Source organism: Schistocerca piceifrons, chromosome 6 (assembly GCF_021461385.2).
Source record: "Schistocerca piceifrons isolate TAMUIC-IGC-003096 chromosome 6, iqSchPice1.1, whole genome shotgun sequence".
In the NCBI taxonomy this organism is placed as follows: Eukaryota; Metazoa; Arthropoda; class Insecta; order Orthoptera; family Acrididae; genus Schistocerca; species Schistocerca piceifrons.
In genome coordinates, this window is record NC_060143.1 from 149948389 (window position 1) to 149969857 (window position 21469).

The following is a 21469-nucleotide window of genomic DNA, read 5'->3' on the forward strand; positions in this document are numbered from 1 at the left end:
TACTGGCATGAACCACTCAGTGCAGTGGCTTCTATGTACGGTAAGTATTTCTGCAATCCTGAAATCATCCAATTGTGGTACTTCTGTGCCAATTTCTGTACTTTGAAATGTTATCAGATGCATTTAGCTAGGGGAGCCACTCAGTGAAACAATTATACACTGATAAGCCAAAATATTATGAGCACTGCGCACCACGAGGTTGGATGCCAACCAGTGCCGTTGTGGGCAAGTGGCATTCTATGAAAAATGTATAAGCACAGCTGAGACAGATTTGGGATCACCCCACCAAAGATATTGGCTGCACATTGGGTAATCCACTGAGATAAGAGACTTTGTCAAAGAACAGATTATTATTAAACAAAGCCTGTGAACGAGTATCTCAAAAACGGCAAAGATGGTCAAATTTTCATGTGCTACTGTCGTTAGCATCTAAAAGGAGGTAGAAAGACAGTGAAACTACCACTAGGCACTAAATGGTTGGACATCCATGACTCTTCACAGAATTTGGTGTCAGGAGGCTTTTCTGCTCCGTAAAGTAATATAGGTGGTGATATGTGCATCTCTGCCAAAACAGCACAATGCTGGTGCACAGACAAGTATTTTGGAGCTCGCCATTCATTGAGGAGAATAGAGCTCCGCAGCAGACCACCCTAACGTATTCACATGTTGACCCAATTACAACTACAAAGGACACAGGACCACCGGGATTTGACAGTTGGTCAATGGAAAAGTGTCAGGTTTTCAGGTGAATCACAGTTTTGCTACATTAGGTTGACAGTCGTCACCACAAATGCCATTATCAAGGCGAACGGTGGCTCAAAACGCACAGTGCACCACAGGCGCAGGCTGGTGGGAGTAGTATTATGCTACAGGAGACATTCTCCTGCACTTGCATGGGGCTACTTGTGGTTCGTTGGCTGGTTAAAGGGACCAAACTACTATGCCATCAGTCACTTTTTTCTTGAACACAGATCTACATGACTGTAGGTCAGAGATAGCCTACTGTGTGAAACCCAGCGGAAGAAAACCCCACGGTTTACCAAGGTCAGTAAAGCTGAGATAAGGGACAAAAAGAAGACAGGAATAAAGGCAGGCAAGGTACCCAATCTTGGGAGCAGTACCTGAAAGAGTGCAATGAGGGGACAGACATTCTCCAGCAACTGCCACTTACCAGAGGAACTCCACTCAGAGATTGCCCTGGAAAGACTGGCAACACAGACAGGGCAAGAGAAGCACAAAGACACAAAAGTTGAACAAGTCTTAACAGACCATACAGGGTGGGGGGGTGGGGGGTGAAAGAGCAGGTAAGATGAGAACCATGTGGACCAACAAGCCCAGACAACTGCAGCCCAGTCTGGGTAGAGGCAGCAACAGTGTGTTCTGACAAACCCTCAATGGGCCAGTAGGATTAAGTGGCCCTCCCTTAAAGAGAGCTGTGAAACCCTGCTTCACAAATAAAACGATAAACTAAATCAGCCAGTGAGGCACCATGTAACACCAGGGGTAACGAGTCAGTGAGATTAATGCATGGGGTGGGTCCTTGCTGTGGAGGAGATGATCACGAGTCAGCCAAGTATGGCCGATGCGGAGTTGGCAGAGGACAGTAGGTTTCTTGTGAGCCCTGCATAGAGGACCTCCACTGAGTCATGATCTCCTTTATCACATGTAGTTAGTTTTGTTTTGTTTTAGGGTACAAAAACAACTACGATTATATGCACCCCATGTCAGAACCGTAGAACACTAAGACTACACGCTAAGTCCATTTGACAGAAGGAAAGGCAGTTAAAAACAGGGACTCTCTTGGACCCCAATGATATCCATTATTTACATGATTAACAATGAACAATACAAGATTAAAGATTCAATTAACAATTATGTTTATACACCATAGAAACATGGAGGACCTGAACTAAAGCTTAAATGTCCTTCACCATATTGCTATGAGGGATAAAAAGTAAAACGCCGTCAATAGACCGCGCATCATTCGCTAAAATGGCTTGAAACTCAGACGGCACACACAAATTAGAATGTACATGGTTAAAAGAAGGGCATTCCATCAGGAAAAGGCAAACCATTAAATGTTGATCTCCACTCACTTCATTCTCATTCTCATCATCACTTAACAAATGGCGATGACTAAAATGGGAAGGCCAAGAGTAGGTTGGCCAAGCCGCTAGGAGAGGTTTAATTCCCCTGATCTTGTTCCCATGAAGGGAAGACCAGTGGTGATGCCGAAGTGACACCACCTGCCAACAGGCTGCAACACAGATCATTAGAGGGAACGGGAGAACAAGTGGGCCGAAGTACGAAGACTGCAGCCTTGGCAGCAGTGTCAGTGGCCTCGTATCCCATCAGACGAACATAAACATCACAGTGGCTCCATCAAGAGTGAGCAAGTGAAAGCTTTCCTGGACCCACTGCACTAATGGATACATGGTGTACAGCTCAAAGAGGCTCTGTAGGGCAAAAAGTCTGAGACAATGACACAATTGAGAAGCCTATGTTGCCGAATAAACTGTGTGTCTTGATACAGGGTGAAGAGCTCCACTGTAAATACTGAGCAGTGTTCCAGAAGACGATACTGAAAATCGGTGGTACCAATGGTGAGGTCACACATGACACCACGGTCAGCCCCAGAGCCATCAGTGCACATAAAGTACTACCGCAAAGTTCTGTGCGAAGGTCAAGAAACTTATAATGACAGAGCGAGTCTGCGGTAGTGTCCTTAGGAAGCAAATCAAGTCCAAGGTGAATATGGGCTGCTGCCACAAAACCAAGGTCGGGAAAGTGGCACATAGCATGAAGTTAAACTGCTGCAGCAATAACCGAAAGCGAACTCCAGGGGGTAGCAGAGAAGTGTGAAGTGCCCCATACTGGCAGTCACAGAAGTCATCAAAGAAGGAGGCATAGAATGGTGGCCAGGCATGGCAGAAAAATCAAAGAAGGAGGCATAGAATGGTGGCCAGGCACAGCAGGGAAACTGCATGCATATCTGCTGAGAAGAGTATCACGTCAGTATGACAGCGGTAGTTCGGCAGCCTCTCCTTAAAGACTCAATTGGGCTAGTGTAAAAGGCGCCAATGACCAAACGGATGCCATGATGGTGGATCTTATTGAGACAGCATAAGATGGATGGGCATGCAGGCGCATAAACAAAACACCCATAATCTAGTTTCGAACACACAAGGGATCAGCACAAACAGAGGAGGGTGATCTGATCTGCTCCCGAGGAAGTACCGCTCAGGACCTCTTCAACACAGTAACAGGGTACAGCGCACGGGCAGCCAGGTAAGACACGTGGGAGTACCAAGAAAGTTTCTTATGGAGCAAGAGCCCTAGGAATTTCGTAGTTTCAGCGAACAGAAAAGCATCAGGTCCAAAATGTAAACATGTTCGAAGAAACTACCTGCACTGCCAGTAATTCATACAACAGTGTTTTCAGTCAAAAGGCAAAAGCCATCACTGATGCTCCATGAGTAAAGATGATCGAGACATCACTGAAGGCTCTGCTCAAGGAGTCCATAGAGAACTGCAATAGATCACAAAATTGTCAATGAAAACAGAGCTGGAAATGCCCAGCGGGAGACAGACAAGAATTGGGTTAATGGCAATAAAAAGAGGATGACGCTCAGGACGTAAGCCTGAGGCACATCGTTTTTCTGGATAAAGTCGTCTGACAAAGCAGAACCCACACCTATCTTGTAAGCTCTGTCTTAAAAATTCTTGAAGGAACAGAGCATGAGGCCTCGGAAGCTCCACATGTAGGGAGTCCTCCAGCAGGTGGTGTAGGCTGTTTCCAAATCAAAAAACACAGCCAGTCTGGTATTTCTGCGACAAACCATTCATGACATGGGTTGACAAAGTAACAAGATGGTCAACTGCAGAACAGCGTGCTGAAAATCCACATTGTGCAGTGGTTAGTAATTGCGAGACTTGAGCCACCTTACCAGCCGGGCATGAATCATATGTTCCATCACTTTGCAAACACAGCTGGTGGGAGAAATGGGGCAGTAGCTAGAAGGAAGGTTTTTGTCCTTACCAGGCTTAGGTATTGGTATGACAGTGTCGTCATGCCAGCATCTGGGAAACTTGTCCTCTGCCCAGATGTGATTGTATGTATAAAGTGCTTGAGAGCAAGACGAAGGTGCTGCAACATCTGAATGTTTACATTGTCCAGCCCTGGAGTGGTGGATCAGGATGATGTGAGAGCATGAGCCAGCTCCCTCATAGTGAAAGAAGCATTGTGGCACTCTCAGTTCTGAGAAGAGAACTGTTGTCCAAGCCGCGTCCATTCATTTCCAATGCAGGAAAGCAAGGTGACAGTGGGTTGAGCTCGAAATCACAAAATCGCAGCCCAAGGTGTTGGAAATACTGATAAGGTCCACTCTATCACCTGCTACACTCAGGCCAGAAATTGGGTTGGCTGGTTAAAAAGAGGGTAGAAGGGACCAAACTACGAGGTCATCAGTCCCTTGTTCCTAATAAAACAATGCCACAAGTGTGAGAATAAAACAGATGAGACATACCACACAAAATGGAAAGAAAGGAAAAACCACAAGAATGAACACTAAAAGGAACAAAAAACAAAGACACACTAGAAACAGAAGAGAGTAAAACGAGAAAGCAGATTACAGTGGCTGACCAACCACAAGAATAAAACGGAAAAGCTAGCCACTCTGCAACACACTAAAACCTCAACCCTAAATGCACTACGGTGGAGGACACAAAGGGACAAAGGACATGCGCTGAAACTTAGATCAAATGATAAAACCCACCCTCACGAATAAAATGCAAAACTAAATCAGCCAATGAGGCATTGTCAGATAAAATGGGTGGCAATGAGTCCAGTAATCCAAGATTTTTTCGCTGTGCAATCAAAGTGGGACAGTGCACCAGAATATGGGTCACTGTCACAACTGGGCGCCGTACCGACACTGAGGTCGGTCGTCACGGAGCAGGAGGTAACCATGGGTCACCCAAGTGTGGTCAATTCAGAGCCGGCAGAGGACAACTGATTCCCTGTGAGAGGCCCGCATGGAAGACTTCCACACATTCGTAGTCTCCTTAATGGCTCCGAGCACTATGGGACTTAACTTCTGAGGTCATCAGTCCCAGTCTCCTTAATGACACGCAGTTTGTTGTGCGTACTGTTATGTCATTCCGTCTCCCAAAGCCGAAAAACACTGCGGGGTAAGTCAGAATGCAGGTCAGGTTCAGCAATGCCCATCTGCAGACGTTGTTTCCGCATAGCCTGTTTGGCCAGCCCGTCAGCAAGTTCATTGCCTGGGATGCCGACATGTCCTGGGTTCCACACAAACGCCACTCAACAACAGGACCGGTCCAGGGCATAGATGGACTCCTGGATGGACACCACCAGGATGGCGAGGGTAGCACTGGTCAATAGCTTGTAGGCTACTTAAGGAGTCAGAACACAGAAGAAACGATTCCTCAGGGCATGAACGGATATACTGAAGTGCACAAGATAAGGCCACCAGCTCTGCAGTGAATACACTGCAGCCATCGGGCAAGGAATACTGTTCAATATGGCCTCTGTGAACAAAGGCATAGCCAACATTACCCTCAGCCATCAAGCCACTGGTGTAAACCACTTCAGAGCCCCAGAACACTTCAAGAATCAAGAGGAAGTGACAGCAGAAAGCTGCAGGGTTAATGGAGTCCTTAGGGCCACACAAAAGGTCCAGGCAAAGCTTCGGCCTACAGCTGAACCACGGAGGTGTATGTGAATGGACCTCGAGGAGTGGTGGTACAGGCAAGGACTCCAGTTCAGACAGTATCGATAGCATGCAAACTGCAATCGTTAGCCCTGATCTGGGCCGCCTATGCAGGAGGTGAATCGTCATGGTTGGGAATAGAAGACAGTAATTAGGATGTTCAGGAGAGCTATGAATGTGTGCGCAACACTACTGGCGAACAGTTAAGCACATCTGATCTGCAATGGAGGGACCCCAGCCTCCACCAGTACGCTGGTTACCGGACTTGTCCTAAAAGCTCCAGTCGCTAGTTGAACTCCGCAATGGTGGAATGGGTCAAGCAAACGCAATGCTGAGGGTGCCGCCAAACCATAAATCACACTCAAAGTCAAGGCAGGATTCAACAAGGGCTCTGTACAGCTGCAGCAGCGTGGTGTGATCTGCAACCCAGTTGGTGTTAATCAGGCAGTGGAAGGCATTGAGGTGCTGCCAACACTTCCATTTAAGCTGACAAAGATGAGGAAGCCAAGTCGCACTAGCGTCGAAAACCAGACCTAAGAATCGATATGTCTCCACTACTGTGAGTGGATCATCATTAAGGTAAAGTGCTGGCTCCAGATGAATGGCACGATGCTGACAGAAATGCACGAGACACGTCTTCATGGCGGAAAACTGGAAGCCATGGGATAGAGCCCATGACTGCGCCTGCTCCCTGTAGGTGACACTCAGCAACACCAGTACTGGAGCAGCCGTACGAAATGCATAACTCTTCTGAATACAGAGAAGGTAAGATGGAGGGCCTGACAGCTGCTGCTAGACCGTTAAAGACCACTAAAAATAGAGAGACACTCAAAGAGCCCTGTGGGACTCCATTCTTCTGGATATCTATGGAAGTATGGACGGCACCAACTTTGACACGGAAAGCAGGGAGCGACAGGAAGTTTTGGATAAAAATCTGGAGCAGGCCCTGGAGACCCCACTCACAATGTGGCAAGGATATGATGTCGCCAGGTCGTGTCATACGCTTTTCGTAAGTCAAAAAAAGACGGCAGCCAGGTGTTGGCATCTGGAAAAGGATGTTCCAATGGCAGACTCGAGGGACACAAAATTATCAGTGGTAGAGCGACCCTAGCAGAAGCCGCCCTGACATGGAGCCAGTAGGCCACGTGACTCCAGTACCCGACCCGACCCGACCCAACCCAACCCAACCGCCGACACACCATACGTTCCAGCAGCTTACAAAGAACATTGGTGAGGCTGATGAGCCAATAGCTATCCACATCCAGCGGTTTTTTTCCGGGTTTGAGCACCGAAATAATGGTGCTCTCCCACCACTGGGATAGAAAGATGCCATCACAACAAGATCCAGTTGAAGACTACGAGGATATGTCACTTGTAGTCAAATGAGAGATGTTTAATCATCTGGCTGTGGATCCAATCAGCCCCAGGAGCTGTGTTGGGGCAATGTGCAAGGGCACTGAGGAGCTCCCACTTTGTAAATGGGGTGTTACAGGATTCATTGTGGCATGTAGTGAATGAGAGGACTTTCCCTTCCAGCGACCGTTTCAGTGGGCGGAAGGCTGGGGGTAATTCTCCGACACAGAAGCTCAAGCAAAGTGCTTGGCAATCACGTTTGCGTCGGTAGAGAACACACCATTTATGGTAACACTGGGAACACCTGTTGGGATATGGTACCCAAAAATACGTTTGACCTTTGCCCAGACTTGGGAAGGTGACATAGCACACAAGGGTAGAGACATATCTCGACCAACACTCCTGCTTCAGACATATCTCGACCAACACTCCTGCTTCTGTCATTTGATAAGTTGGTGAACACGAGCCCGGAGCCGTTTAAAGGCTATGAGCTGCTGCAGGAAAGGGTGCCGCAGTAGAGCTCGCTGACACTTCTTAATTGCTTCAGCAGCTTCTGGCAACCACTAAGGGACCGACTTAAGCCAGGGCACCCTACAGAGCGAGGGATCGCTTTTTCTGCCACAAAAACAATTGTGCTAGTCTCCTGCTTAACCATCACATCGACGTTACCATGTGGGGGAGGTTCAACGGTGGCAGCAGATGTGAAAGCTCCCCAGTCCACCTTGTTTAAAGCCCATCTGGGCAGGCAGCTGTGGGCTTCACACGGGGGCAGTGACAGCAAGATGAGGAAGCGATCATTACCACACAGGTAGTCATGTGCTCTCCAGTGGATAGATGGGAGACGCCCTGGGCTGCAAAGTGATAAATCAATGGCCGAGTAACTACCATGAGCCACACTGAAATGTGTGGCGGCCCCAGTATTTAAGAGGCAGAAGTCGAATTGCGCCATTAAAGTTTTGACATCTCTGCCTCGGCCAGTAAGCATGGTACCACCCCACAAGGGGTTATGGGCATTAAAATCTTCCAGAAGTAAGAAGAGTTTACGGAGTTGATCAATCAGTGCAGCTAATACATTCAGGGGTACTGCAGCATCTCGAGGAAGATATACACTCCTGGAAATTGAAATAAGAACACCGTGAATTCATTGTCCCAGGAAGGGGAAACTTTATTGACACATTCCTGGGGTCAGATACATCACATGATCACACTGACAGAACCACAGGCACAAAGACACAGGCAACAGAGCATGCACAATGTCGGCACTAGTACAGTGTGTATCCACCTTTCGCAGCAATGCAGGCTGCTATTCTCCCATGGAGACGATCGTAGAGATGCTGGATGTAGTCCTGTGGAACGGCTTGCCATGCCATTTCCACCTGGCGCCTCAGTTGGACCAGCGTTCGTGCTGGACGTGCAGACCGCGTGAGACGACGCTTCATCCAGTCCCAAACATGCTCAATGGGGGACAGATCCAGAGATCTTGCTGGCCAGGGTAGTTGACTTACACCTTCTAGAGCACGTTGGGTGGCACGGGATACAGGCGGACGTGCATTGTCCTGTTGGAACAGCAAGTTCCCTTGCCGGTCTAGGAATGGTAGAACGATGGGTTCGATGACGGTTTGGATGTATCGTGCAATATTCAGTGTCCCCTCGACGATCACCAGTGGTGTACGGCCAGTGTAGGAGATCGCTCCCCACACCATGATGCCGGGTGTTGGCCCTGTGTGCCTCAGTCGTATGCAGTCCTGATTGTGGCGCTCACCTGCACGGCGCCAAACACGCATACGACCATCATTGGCACCAAGGCAGAAGCGACTCTCATCGCTGAAGACGACACGTCTCCATTTGTCCCTCCATTCACGCCTGTCGCGACACCACTGGAGGCGGGCTGCACGATGTTGGGGCGTGAGCGGAAGACGGCCTAACGGTGTGCGGGACCGTAGCCCAGCTTCATGGAGACGGTTGCGAATGGTCCTCGCCGATACCCCAGGAGCAACAGTGTCCCTAATTTGCTGGGAAGTGGCGGTGCGGTCCCCTACGGCACTGCGTAGGATCCTACGGTCTTGGCGTCCATCCGTGCGTCGCTGCGGTCCGGTCCCAGGTCGACGGGCACGTGCAACTTCCGCCGACCACTGGCGACAACATCGATGTACTGTGGAGACATCACGCCCCACGTGTTGAGCAATTCGGCGGTACGTCCACCTGGCCTCCCGCATGCCCACTATACGCCCTCGCTCAAAGTCCGTCAACTGCACATACGATTCACGTCCACGCTGTCGCGGCATGCTACCAGTGTTAAAGACTGCGATGGAGCTCCGTATGCCACGGCAAACTGGCTGACACTGACGGCGGCGGTGCACAAATGCTGCGCAGCTAGCGCCATTCGACGGCCAACACCGCGGTTCCTGGTGTGTCCGCTGTGCCTTGCGTGTGATCATTGCTTGTACAGCCCTCTCGCGGTGTCCGGAGCAAGTATGGTGGGTCTGACACACCGGTGTCAATGTGTTCTTTTTTCCATTTCCAGGAGTGTACATTGCTGACAATTATTTCCTGTGTGTCCTTATCCTGACAGCACAGCTTCAAGAGGGGTTTGAAGGGGCACAGTGTCACTACAGACTCAGTTTAGGACATAAATGCAAACTCCACCTGACACTCAATTATAGTCGCTATGATTCCTGTAATATCCCTTTTACCCACGGAGGAGGGCAGGGGAAATCACTGCTGGGAACCAGGTTTCCTGGGGGGGCAATGCAGATAACAGGTGTAAAGCTTAACAGTTGTCGTAGCTCAGTCAGGCAGTGGAAAAAACCGCCGCAATTCCACCGGAGAATGACCTAGTGAGACTGGGAAGGCACGAAACATTCAACGAGGTAGTTTACGCCTCAGGTTCATCTGCTGCCACCGACTTTTTGCTTGAGCAGTCTATATCCATTGTGTCTGAGGGTGTGGCGAGATATAGGTCCTCAGTGGATGCCAGAATCTCCACCCCATCCTCAGACGCAGAGATTGTAAATAGCAGTGGTGTGGGTGCCACCGCAGTTTCCTTGGTATTGTTGTTGTTGTGGTCTTCAGTCCTGAGACTGGTTTGATGCAGCTCTCCATGCTACTCTATCCTGTGCAAGCTTTTTCATCTCCCAGTACCTACTGCAACCTACATCCTTCTGAATCTGCTTAGTGTATTCATCTCTTGGTCTCCCTCTACGATTTTTACCCTCCACGCTGCCCTCCAATACTAAATTTGCGATCCCTTGATGCCTCAGAACATGTCCTACCAACCGATCCCTTCTTCTGGTCAAGTTGTGCCACAAACTTCTCTTCTCCCCAATCCTATTCAATACTTCCTCATTAGTTATGTGATCTACCCATCTAATCTTCAGCATTCTTCTGTAGCACCACATTTCGAAAGCTTCTATTCTCTTCTTGTCCAAACTATTTATCGTCCATGTTTCACTTCCATACATGGCTACACTCCATACGAATACTTTCAGAAATGACTTCCTGACACTTAAATCAATACTGGATGTTAACAAATTTCTCTTCTTCAGAAACGCTTTCCTTGCCATTGCCAGCCTACATTTTATATCCTCTCTACTTCGACCATCATCAGTTATTTTGCTCCCCAAATAGCAAAACTCCTTTACTACTTTAAGCGCCTCATTTCCTAATCTAATTCCCTCAGCATCAGCCGACTTAATTAGACTACATTCCATTATCCTTGTTTTGCTTTTGTTGATGTTCATCTTATATCCTCCTTTCAAGACACTGTCCATTCCATTCAACTCCTTGGTATTATGGGTCTTTTATTTCTCTCACTGCTCCTTGGGTTTCCTTGGCTGGGAGGACTTCACTGGCTCAGTCTCCAGGAATGAGGAGTAACGTGAATCCCTATGACCAGCTGCTTTTGAGCTCTTCAGCCACTCTTAGGTGTCATTTTTCCCACTAGCCAAAACCTGGGAAGGGAGTGACTCAAGGGGGGCCTTCCTACTGAGAGAAGCTGAAGAAGACATGCTTCCTTGGCTTAGAAGTGGGGATGGACTCCCAATGGTTGGGGGAGGGGAGGGGGGGGGGTGTTGCTCCCGAAGTAGGTGGTGTGGGAGCAACATGGAGGGACGTGCCCCCCCCAACATCAGGGGGGCAGATGTAGTCTTCCAGCTCTGAGAGGTGACTGGGGTTGGCGGAGCTGATTGTGCCAGAACTGTTGTAGTGGCAGCAAAGACAATGTCATAAGTACAGGATGCAGGCATTCAAATTTTCTCTTAGCCTCAGTGTAGGTCAGTCTGTCCATGGTCTTTTACTCCACGATTTTCCTTTCTTTCTGGAGAACCCTGCAGTCAGGCGAGCAAGGTGAATGGTGCTCTCCACAGTTGACACAGATGGGAGGCGGGGTTGGGATGTGATGGGCATCCACAATCTCGGCATGTGACGCTGGAAGTACAGCAGGAAGACATACGACCGAACTTCCAGCACTTAAAGCACCGCATTGGGAGAGGGATATAGGGCTTTACATCACACCGGTAGACCATCACCTTGACCTTCTTAGGCAATGTGTCACCCTCAAAGGCCAAGATGAAGGCACCAGAGGCAACCTGATTATCCCTCTGACTCCGGTGGACACGCCGAACTAAATGTACACTTCGCTGCTCTAAACTGGCACGCAGCTCATCGTCAGACTGCAAAAGAAGGTCCCTGTGAAATATGATACCCTGGACCATATTTAAGCTCTTATGGGGCGTGATGGTTACAGAAACATCCCCCAGCTTGTCACAAGCGAGTAATGTCCGTAACTGGACAGAGGATGCCGTTTTGATCAAGACTGACCCAGATCTCATTTAGGACAAGCCTTCCACCTCCCCAAACTTGTCCTCTAAATGCTCGACAAAAAACTGAGGCTTCATCATCAAGAAAGATTCCCTACCAGCTCTCGAACATACAAGGTACCAGAGCAAATAAGATCAGCTGCCATCCCTTAGCCTGACATTCCTCCCAAGGTGTGGCTAGGCAGGGGAACGATTTGGGGTCATACTTCTGGGCGTTTAATTGAGCTAGTGATCGCTTAGAGACTGCTGGTGTTTCACCACTGGCAAGAGATGGACTATGCTTCATCACGTGTCATCTGTCCTGATGCCACCCATTCCAACCATGGGCCCTCCTCATAGGTGCCACCCAGCCACCTGGCAAGATGGCCATTGCTGGGAGTCCCGATGCCCCAACGGGATGGGCATCTATCCCTTGACACACGTAGGGAGTTAACAGTGCAGGCATCAGCAGAGCAATCCCAGTGTGGTCAGGGGGCTACAACCAACAGGGTACATGGCGGCCCCATCACAACGGACTGGCTACCGTGCTGGATATCAGGTGCAAAGAAGTCCATGGTCATTGTCGACCCAGAAAGCGACACTGCATAGTGCTTGGTGGAAAACTCACCCAGGAAGGTTCCTTACCCAAGAGATGGGGAATGAGCAGGACTAAAATGTGATGACGAGAAAGTGGGCAAAAGATCTCAATGCACAACAGACACGATGCACCATGTAAGGCACCCTTCCCCAATTGGCTCGCTCTTCGCGAAGATTTTGAAGAATGGAGGTCAAACCCTACAAGGGACCATCACAAAGGTCGAAACATGTGAAACTCCTTTTAGTTGCCTCTTACAACAAGCAGGAATACCTCAGTTCTATTCTCACCTCACCACCGGACCCGCAGGGGGGGGGGGGCAGAAATTGGGGAGTGGATAGTAAACAGCTGATGTTCAGGAAGCCAATTTTGATCATAATCCCTGATCTGGGCTCCTGTTACGGGAGATGGATTACTGTGTTTAGAAAAGTGGAGATGGTAGTTCGGATGCTTAAGGGACCTGCAAATGTGGTTAACATAATTGACAAGCAGTCATCGGCACCTGATCCGCAATGGAGGGAATCTAGCCTCTACAAGTAAGCTGTTCATAGGATTAGTTCAAAAGGCTCCTGTCGCAAGTTGAATGCCACAGTGATTTATCAGACCCAGTATCCACAATGCTGAGGGAGATACCAAACCATATGCTGGACTTATAAGGGGACTTATCAGTGCTTTGTAAAGCTGCAGAAGAGTAGTGCAATCTACACCCCAGCTGGTGTTACTCAGGCAGCGAAGTGTGACATGATCTACGACCACCACATTGAATAGTTAGTGGGTCATCAAGGTAAAGTTCTGGTTGGGGGTAAATGGTACGATGTCAACAGAAGTGAATGACACGTCTTCGCGGTGGAAAATCTAAAGCCTATGCCTGCACCTTTCGTATGGTGCCTTATAATCTACATTCAGTGACACCCACACCAGAGGAGCAACAGTAGAGGCGAAAGTTGTCAGCATACAAGGGAGGTGATACCGAGGACCTCACAGCTGCTGCTAGACCATTGACAGCTACTAGAAAGGGAGGGGCACTCAATACAGAGCCCTGCAGGACTCAAATCTCTTGGGTATGGAGGGTACTGTGGAAAGCACCAACCCAAAAACCAGAACAGAGTGTGGCAGGAAGTTCTGGATGAAAATCTGAAGCAGACTCCAAAGACTCCACTCTTGCAAGGTAGCAAGGATGTGAGGTCTTAAGTCTTTTGCAGGTCAAAGAAGACAGCTATAATGTGGGTATGTCAGGCAAAACATGTTCGGATGGCAGAATCCAAGTAAACCAGATTTATCAGTAGGGTAGCCGCCTTGGCGAAACCACCATGAGACAACACCCCATGACTCAAGGGGCAAACACAGTATTGTCACGATGTGATGAAGCAACTTTAAGAGAACATTGGTGACTCTTATTGGGCAATTCTCTAGAGGGTGCTTACACAGTTTCAATGCTGGGACAATGATGCTTTTTCACTACTGCAATGGGAACTCGCCCTCAATGTAGGTGCAGTTAAAAATGGCAAGGAAATGCACTTACCATTCACCAGTAGGTGCTTTATCATGCCGTCCAGCTCTGGTGCTGCATCACGGCAGTGGGCTAGGACTCTGACAAATTCCCACTCAATGAAGGGAGTATTATATGGCTCCAGGTAGCATGTAGTGAAAAATATTTTCTTTTGCTCCTCCAGCTATTTTACAACATGAAAGGCATGTTGATAATTTGCAGGCTCTGAGACTTTAGCATAGTGCAGAGCAAAACATTCAATGACAGCATCTTCGCCAGCATAGACAGTGCAATCCTAAGTAATACCAGATACGCCTGCAGGCATCTGGTACCCAAAGAGATGTCTGATCTTAGCCCAAACCTAATAAGGGGAAGAACACTGTGTTCCCAACATTCTCACTTCCATCTTTTTTATTAAGTGGGGGACCCGGGCGTTGGAGAGCCCGCCCTACAACCTCGAACAGCCTCCAATTTCCGATGACCACCAAGGTACTGTCTTCCGTCGTGGTGGGTCTGAGGAACAGGGGACCACTAGATCATGGTAGTTGTGGCAGTAGTTGTATTCGGGACTGTCTCGTCAGTATCTCCAAACAGCAGGGAGACAAGGTCGACAACAGAAGTGAAAGCACCCCAGTCAGCACTGTGGAGAGCCCATCCGGCCAGGCACCCAGCGGAGGGACAGGAAGATCAGCACGTGGTCACCAACATACAGGTCACCATGGACCCTCCATTGGTAGGATGGGAGAAGATAGGAGCTGCAAATGGAAAGATCAATGGCCAAAAAGTTGTGTGTGCCACACTGAAGTGTTAGGGTGTACTAGTATTCAAGGGAAGAATGCCAAATTGTGCCAGTAAATGTTCAAGGACTTTTATGACAGTCAGTGATCATAGTTCCACACCACAAAGGGTTATGGGCATTGAAATCACCCAAGAGTAGGAGAGGTGGAGGGAGCTGAGAAACCAATGCAAACAGTATATTCTGAGACTTCGCCATTGGGGAGGGAGGTAAATGTTGAAGATGGTAATATCCTGAAATGTCCTTACACCAACAGCCACAGCCTACAAACTTGCTATACAGATTGTCCAGAATGTAAGTGCCAACTCCACCCGACACCTTGTCATAAGTAGCATTATTCTTATAATATCCACGGTATCCACGAAAGGCCAAGGTCTGCATTGCTGGAAACCAGGTCTCCTGAAGGGCAATGCAGAAGGTAGGACAAATGTTTAAAAGATGAATAGCTCAGCCAGGTGGTGGAAAATACTGCTACAATTCCTCTTGAGAATAATGTCGTCGATGTACTTCGAGGCCTTGAACGAACAAAGGGAGAAGGTTATGCCTTAGGGTCACCTGCTACTACTGGTTAAGGGTTATGGCATCAACATACATAGGCAAAGAGTTCCGTTGTATGTTGCGAACTGGGGCCTCAGGGGCTGCCAGATTCTCCACCTCAGCCACAGGAGTGGAACAGGCAGGACCTGGTGACATGGGGGCACCGGAATGTCATTCTTGCATACATTCTCTTGTCTTAACTCTCCTTAGTGGGTTTTGATGATTTCGAGGGCTTCTCTGAATCAGTTGCAGGTACAGAGGTTGATCGCGAAGCTCTGCAGCCAGCAGTCTGTTGTTCCTTCAGCCACTGGCTAGTGTCCGGATGTCGACCGGTGGAAATGTTGGAACGCAGTGTCCCGAATAAGCCTGAGGAAGATGATTTGTCTCCGGCTGGGAGGTGGGGACCAATGTCCCTGCTGCACAGGAAGCCACTTATCCCAAAGTATGTGTGAGAGAAGCAGCAAGAGGGGAGCCCCCAACCATCAGAGGGGGCAGGCACGGGTGAGCAGCCCTGAGGACCCACTATAGGCAGGAGTACCGTCCCCAAAGAGGGCGATGTTGTTGCGTGTGACATTGTTGGACATGCTAGGTGCAAAAGATCGTACTTCTTTCCCTCTTCAGTGGGCGAGTTTTCCCAGAGAGTATTTTATTCTCTCTCTGGAAAACAGTGCAATATGATGAGCAGGGAGAATGGTGCTTTCAACAGTTGACGCAGATGGGGGCAGGGGCACAAGGAGCATTCACATGTAGCGCTCGTCCACAATCTCAACATATGGGGCTAGCACTGCAATGCGAAGACATGTATCTGAATTTCAGACACTTGCATCACCGCACTGGGGCAGGGAGAGGGAGCATACAGTTTCACAGCACATCGGTATACCATTATCCTGAAGTTTTCAAACAATGAATCACCCTCAAAGGCCAAGATTAAGGCACATGTAGCAACCCTATTGTCATTTGGCCCGCCTATATACTTGACAGATGAAGTGTACACTGAATTGCTCCAAGGTGGCGCGTAGCTCATCATCTGATTGTAAGTCCAGGTCTCTGTGGAAAATGATGCCCTGAACCAAATTTAGACTTATGGGGAGTGACAGTTGCTAGTATGTCACTCATCTTGTTGCAAGCGAGCAACAGCCGTGACTGGGCAGGGGCTGCCATTTTGATCAAAACTGACCCACTTTTCATTTTACAGGTGGCTGCCACTTGCCCAACCTTACATTCCAAGTTCTCAACAAAAAATAACTGCTTTATGGCAAGAGGGAATCAGCATCAATTCTCAAACAAATGAAGCATTGCTCTGCTTGCCACTAAGCCTTACATTCCTCCCACAGCATAGTGAGGGAAGGAAACATTTTAGGGTCATCTCTCTCTGCATTGAAAGAGGAATGTCCTTTCATGGAGACTGCTGGAACTGTATGGCCACCAGCAGGAGATAACTTCATTCGCTTCCTCTGCGGCTCATCTGCCGGGGAGCCATTCACTCTCAATGGGACCTCTCCCCATGGGCACCACCCAGCCTCAGCAAAGGCCACCAGGCCATAATCTGTTGCTCAGACTCCCTGTACCCCAGTCATTACAGGCACATGCCCCATGGCATACACAGAGTTTTCAGCTCCAGCACCAACAGTGTGATCCCTGCGTGGCCTGGGGGCTACTGTGGTGGAGGTACTTGACTACTGTGTTGTGTTTTGGCTGTATTACCATATTAAAGGGAATGGTGCACAGATGGAAAGGCACAAAGGTGGAGCATACACTGCCCTGGATGACCTCCTTGCACAATCCACACTTCTGGAGAATTTTGAAAATTGATGGTACGTCAAATCCAACAACAGGGACCATGTGTTTGTTTAATGAAAAGTTTTAGAATATGCTGGAAGTGGAAACTTGGGGTCCAGTCATAAATCAGATCCAAGCTGGGTCAGCACCATGAAAACCAACCGAGAGGCAGAGGGGGAAATGGATAGTGGAAGTAATGGTGCAAAGGCTGGAGCCCCATAGTAGCTAGTCACGTACCACAACTGCTAGAAATAATGTTGCCTGGGCCAAAGAGACTACTCCTCACACAGTCAACTTAGAAAGGAGCCCACCTCATGTAACGATATGGGCAGCAATGACATCACAATATTTGCTTCGCCCATACTTTTTTGTAGGGACTGAACGGCACAAGTTATTTACCTACGTAACAAACATGATTCATACCTCAGCTTGATGCAAAGGGCCTCACAAAAATCATACAGTTGCAGCAAGAGAGAGCCTCCTCACTATGCTCTTGCAGTGCACGAGTTCCTAAATGAACACTTTCTAGAATGTTGGATAGGTCGTGGTTCACCAGTAACACCTGCATATGTTATCTTCAAGTAGTCATGCTACAAGACCAGCACAATACTATTCAGGATGCATTTCACACTATGGAAATGGAAATGAGCACTTGGCGTCATTGGCCGGGAGGCCCCTTATGGGGCAGATCCAGCCGCCTTGGTGCAGGTCTCATTACATTCGACGCCACATTGGGCACCTGCGCGCCCCATGGGGATGAAATGATGAAGACAACACAACACCCAGCCCCTGAGCGGAGAAAATCCCCGACCCAGCCGGGAATTGAACCCGGGACCGTAGGACGGCAATCCGTAACGTTGTCCACTCAGCTATCAGGGCAAACATTTCACACTATGAAACCAAACATGCTCAAAAATATGCCAAGAACATGGAGATGTATAGAAATGTGTTTACAGCACAGTGGGGAACATACCAATATATTTGACACTTAAAAGTAAGTACTAGTTCTAAAACAAAACAAATCAATTAGCATTCAATACTAGGGGCACACAGACTTGTCGCCCACCCTAAGATCATGACTCTACAATCATTTAAGTCAACAAAATTGCTACAGTGAACACCACCCCCAACCCTTGCCAACCAGGAGACTAATCTGTCACATAGCCCAGTGTCCAATTTAGGTTGGAAGATTGGAATGAAGGGGTGAGGCCAACAAATATAAATACAAAATAAATGTTTTTAACATACTGAAATGCAGTGTAGCCATGTTCAACTCACTTTTCATTATAATGTAAATTATAATGTAAATTCATTATACTGTAAATTCAAAACACCTATATATAATGGTTACTTCTTGGAGAAGTATTTTGGTGTGAATTATATACACGTATCTCACAAAAATTATAAAAAAAAGCAAGGGGTCCACTACTAAACTTTTAAGTAACAAATACACATGCTTTCTGATGACAAGCATTGAACAGTAATGTTTGTAACTAATGAAGCAAGTAACAAATTTCATAGAGTAGCACACAGACAGCTATGACTAAGAATCTAGCAAATTTCTTGACTGTCCCAGTTTCACTTTACCAGTGACTGCCCAGTGTTTATGCATGTTAATGCGCATAACTTGGTAAAATTACATCAGCACTTTTGAATGCTGCTGTAAGTATAGAATTGTGAGCAGTGACTTTATGTAAACCTTGAATTTGTTTTAAACTTTCATGACAAATCCTTTATCAGCAGCTTTGTCAAACAGATGCTAATGAAATACAAGTACAATGGGCTCAATATATACAAGGGTTGGAACTTTAATAGTGGCAACTATTTATTTACAGCTCGTACAAAATAGATACGTATTTCAAAGTTTTACTGACCTTCAAAGTAGCCACCAGCATTGTGTATAACCCGTTGCCAGTGATGTGGAAGTCGTAGGATACTCTTAGCAGTGCCAGTTGTGTTGACAATTGAGCAACGAATTTGTAGCAGTTCTGAAGCAAATGCTGTGAAGTGTTTCCTTCAGTTTAGAAATCAAATTGAACTCATGAGGGCTTAAGTAGGGGAGTGCAGTAGGTGGTCTAGCACTTAGCCCCATCAGTAACAGCTTGCACTGTACGTGCTTCAGCATTCTCCTGCAAAATGATGGTCAGGCCCTGCCGAAAGTGTCATCACTTCCATCTCTGTGCTGTTCATTTTTGGAACACAACCCACGACCAGCTTCGAGGCAGAAGTGATGACACTTTCTGCAGCAGGACCTGGCCATCATTTAGCACGTACAGTGCAAGCTATTATTTATTTGTTTGACTGACGGGGCAGCTAAGTGCTATACCACATACTGCACTCCCCTGACTTAAGCCTTCGTGACTTCAACTCTACTTCTAAACTGAAGGAAACACTTCAAGGCATTCGCTTCAGAACTGCTACAAATTCGTCCGCGCCGCTCGAGCTTTCAACACAACTGGCACTGCTAAGAGCATCCTACGACTTTCACATCGCTGGCAACGGTTTATACACAATGCTGGTGACTACTTTGAAGGTCTGTAAAACTTTGAAACACGTCTCTATTTTGGACTAACTGTAAATAAATAGTTGCCACTATTGGAGTTCCAATCCTCGTATTATCTAATTCCATTTGCTACTAGCTATAGTTCAACAGACACCAAGTTAAATAGCAAATCGGTAAAACAATACTTCATGGTCATACCACGATAGCAGTTTGAAGCAATTATCCGCAGCTCCAATTTCTTTGAAATTTTATCAGTGAGATCCGGGACACAAAACTACTCACAAAAAGATGGAACTGACAACAAAATTTACTAGGCATCTGACCTATACTCACCATTAGAGACATTAATTCTTTCTGTAGCCTGAAAAAGAGAGAAGCATCATATCATAAGTTTTCAGGTTGATCTATGAACTGAGTTAGAAATAAGCAAGTTCCTGCATTAAAATATTATCCACAACACCAACAAAATAAACAGAAATACATTACCTCTTACTAACTGCATGATTATCTCTTGAGATTGTTTGCGATTCTTCATTTGCTTTCGCAAGTGTCCTACTGTCATCTACAAGACGATTGGTCTCTTGTGCCATCCCTTAACGTACGTTGCTTTCAAAACCAATATAAATGTGGCACCACAGTTTTTAAAACTACTCACAGCCAATAAGATATCTGGAACAGAGCGCTCACTGTGTTCATAATGCAAAGTTTATCTGAGGAAGAACAAACAATCACAACGGCGGCACCAAGGAGGTTCGGCAACACAAACAGCGAGATACAGATGAAAAATGCTGTTTGGCTTGAACATTCTAAAGGCAGTTAGTAGGTGGCCAAAAAATGCCAAGTACAAGTAACTTAAGAATAACATAATTCAACTGTGGGTCCAAAACAGGTTTATAAAATCTGACAAAAAGTAAAGCGGCCTGCACAAGCTCAATACTTATTGACAATACTAGTTTGTCAAACCTTCAATATATGGAAGCGACCTCACACTATCAAAAACAATGACACTAGTTTACATGGTTAAGATGTCGAAGACCCAAAAGAAAGCCTGTACTGCAATTATATTAGTTCTATCTTGCAAGCAACAGAAAACAACGAGAAAGAGGAAATGAGTGCGAGATTATTATTAGTGTTGATACGAGCTAAAATAGGGAAGCAAAACACGTTAATGAGGGAGACAGTCGCATTCGGCAAGAGATAGGCACATCTTACAGATGTTTCTGGCGACAGACAGGTCATTCTAATGCTCGAAATTTAGTTCTGTAATATCAGCAAGCACAATTAGTAAAATTCTATGGAAACTTATGAAGCAATTATATCTCCACGGCAAGGACCTGTTCAGGAAATTAACGTTAAACATTTCTTTTTTTATGCTTTGTGGTAATTTGGTGGAACTGACACGCACTTCAGAGATCTCTTACTAGTCACTGCAGATATATGACGTATTTTTCGAAATGCGTACGTTTTTCAAAACTGCTGTGCTACGCAACAATCCATATTATATTATAAAACTAATGAAGTAAGCGACGCCATAGGAAATCCTTCGTTTACTCTCCGAAAGTGGCATATACAATTATTACCCTTGCATAGGTCTATTAAAATTATTTTGTGTCAAAAGACTCGTTGAGAATTGAATCTAAGGTATGATATGCAACTGCGAATCGAAAAAAAAATAAACAGTGCACACTAACACCTCGTTGCTGGTTCCTAAAGCTCTGTCACCACCTGAATGGAGAATATTGTCAAACAGTCAATAATTGACCTCACACATTAAGTATGTATTGACAATACATGAACTGGAATCAGAATACCAGGTCACCAATTTTTTTTTTAAACCTAGTGCTGGTCTGGAGCAGGTGACAGAGGATTTAGGATCACTTTGCAAAGTT

At 46.9% G+C, this 21469-nt stretch overlaps 1 protein-coding gene across 2 annotated transcripts in view; it reads right to left on the minus strand.

The window, feature by feature from the left end:
- Positions 1–20295, minus strand: part of LOC124802984 (ubiquitin-conjugating enzyme E2 C) — a 38973-nt gene extending 18678 nt beyond the window's left edge. The window contains exons 1-2 of one of the 2 annotated variants that reach the window (XM_047264085.1): positions 20067–20295; positions 19914–19941 (exon numbers count right to left, since the gene is read on the minus strand). In XM_047264085.1, the coding sequence (XP_047120041.1) occupies positions 19914–19941; positions 20067–20170 (132 nt within the window). In that variant the 5' untranslated portion in view covers positions 20171–20295. The remainder of the gene's footprint in view (positions 1–19913; positions 19942–20066) is intronic. The other variant, XM_047264084.1, reaches the window with a different exon arrangement.
- Positions 20296–21469: the final 1174 nt, after the last annotated feature.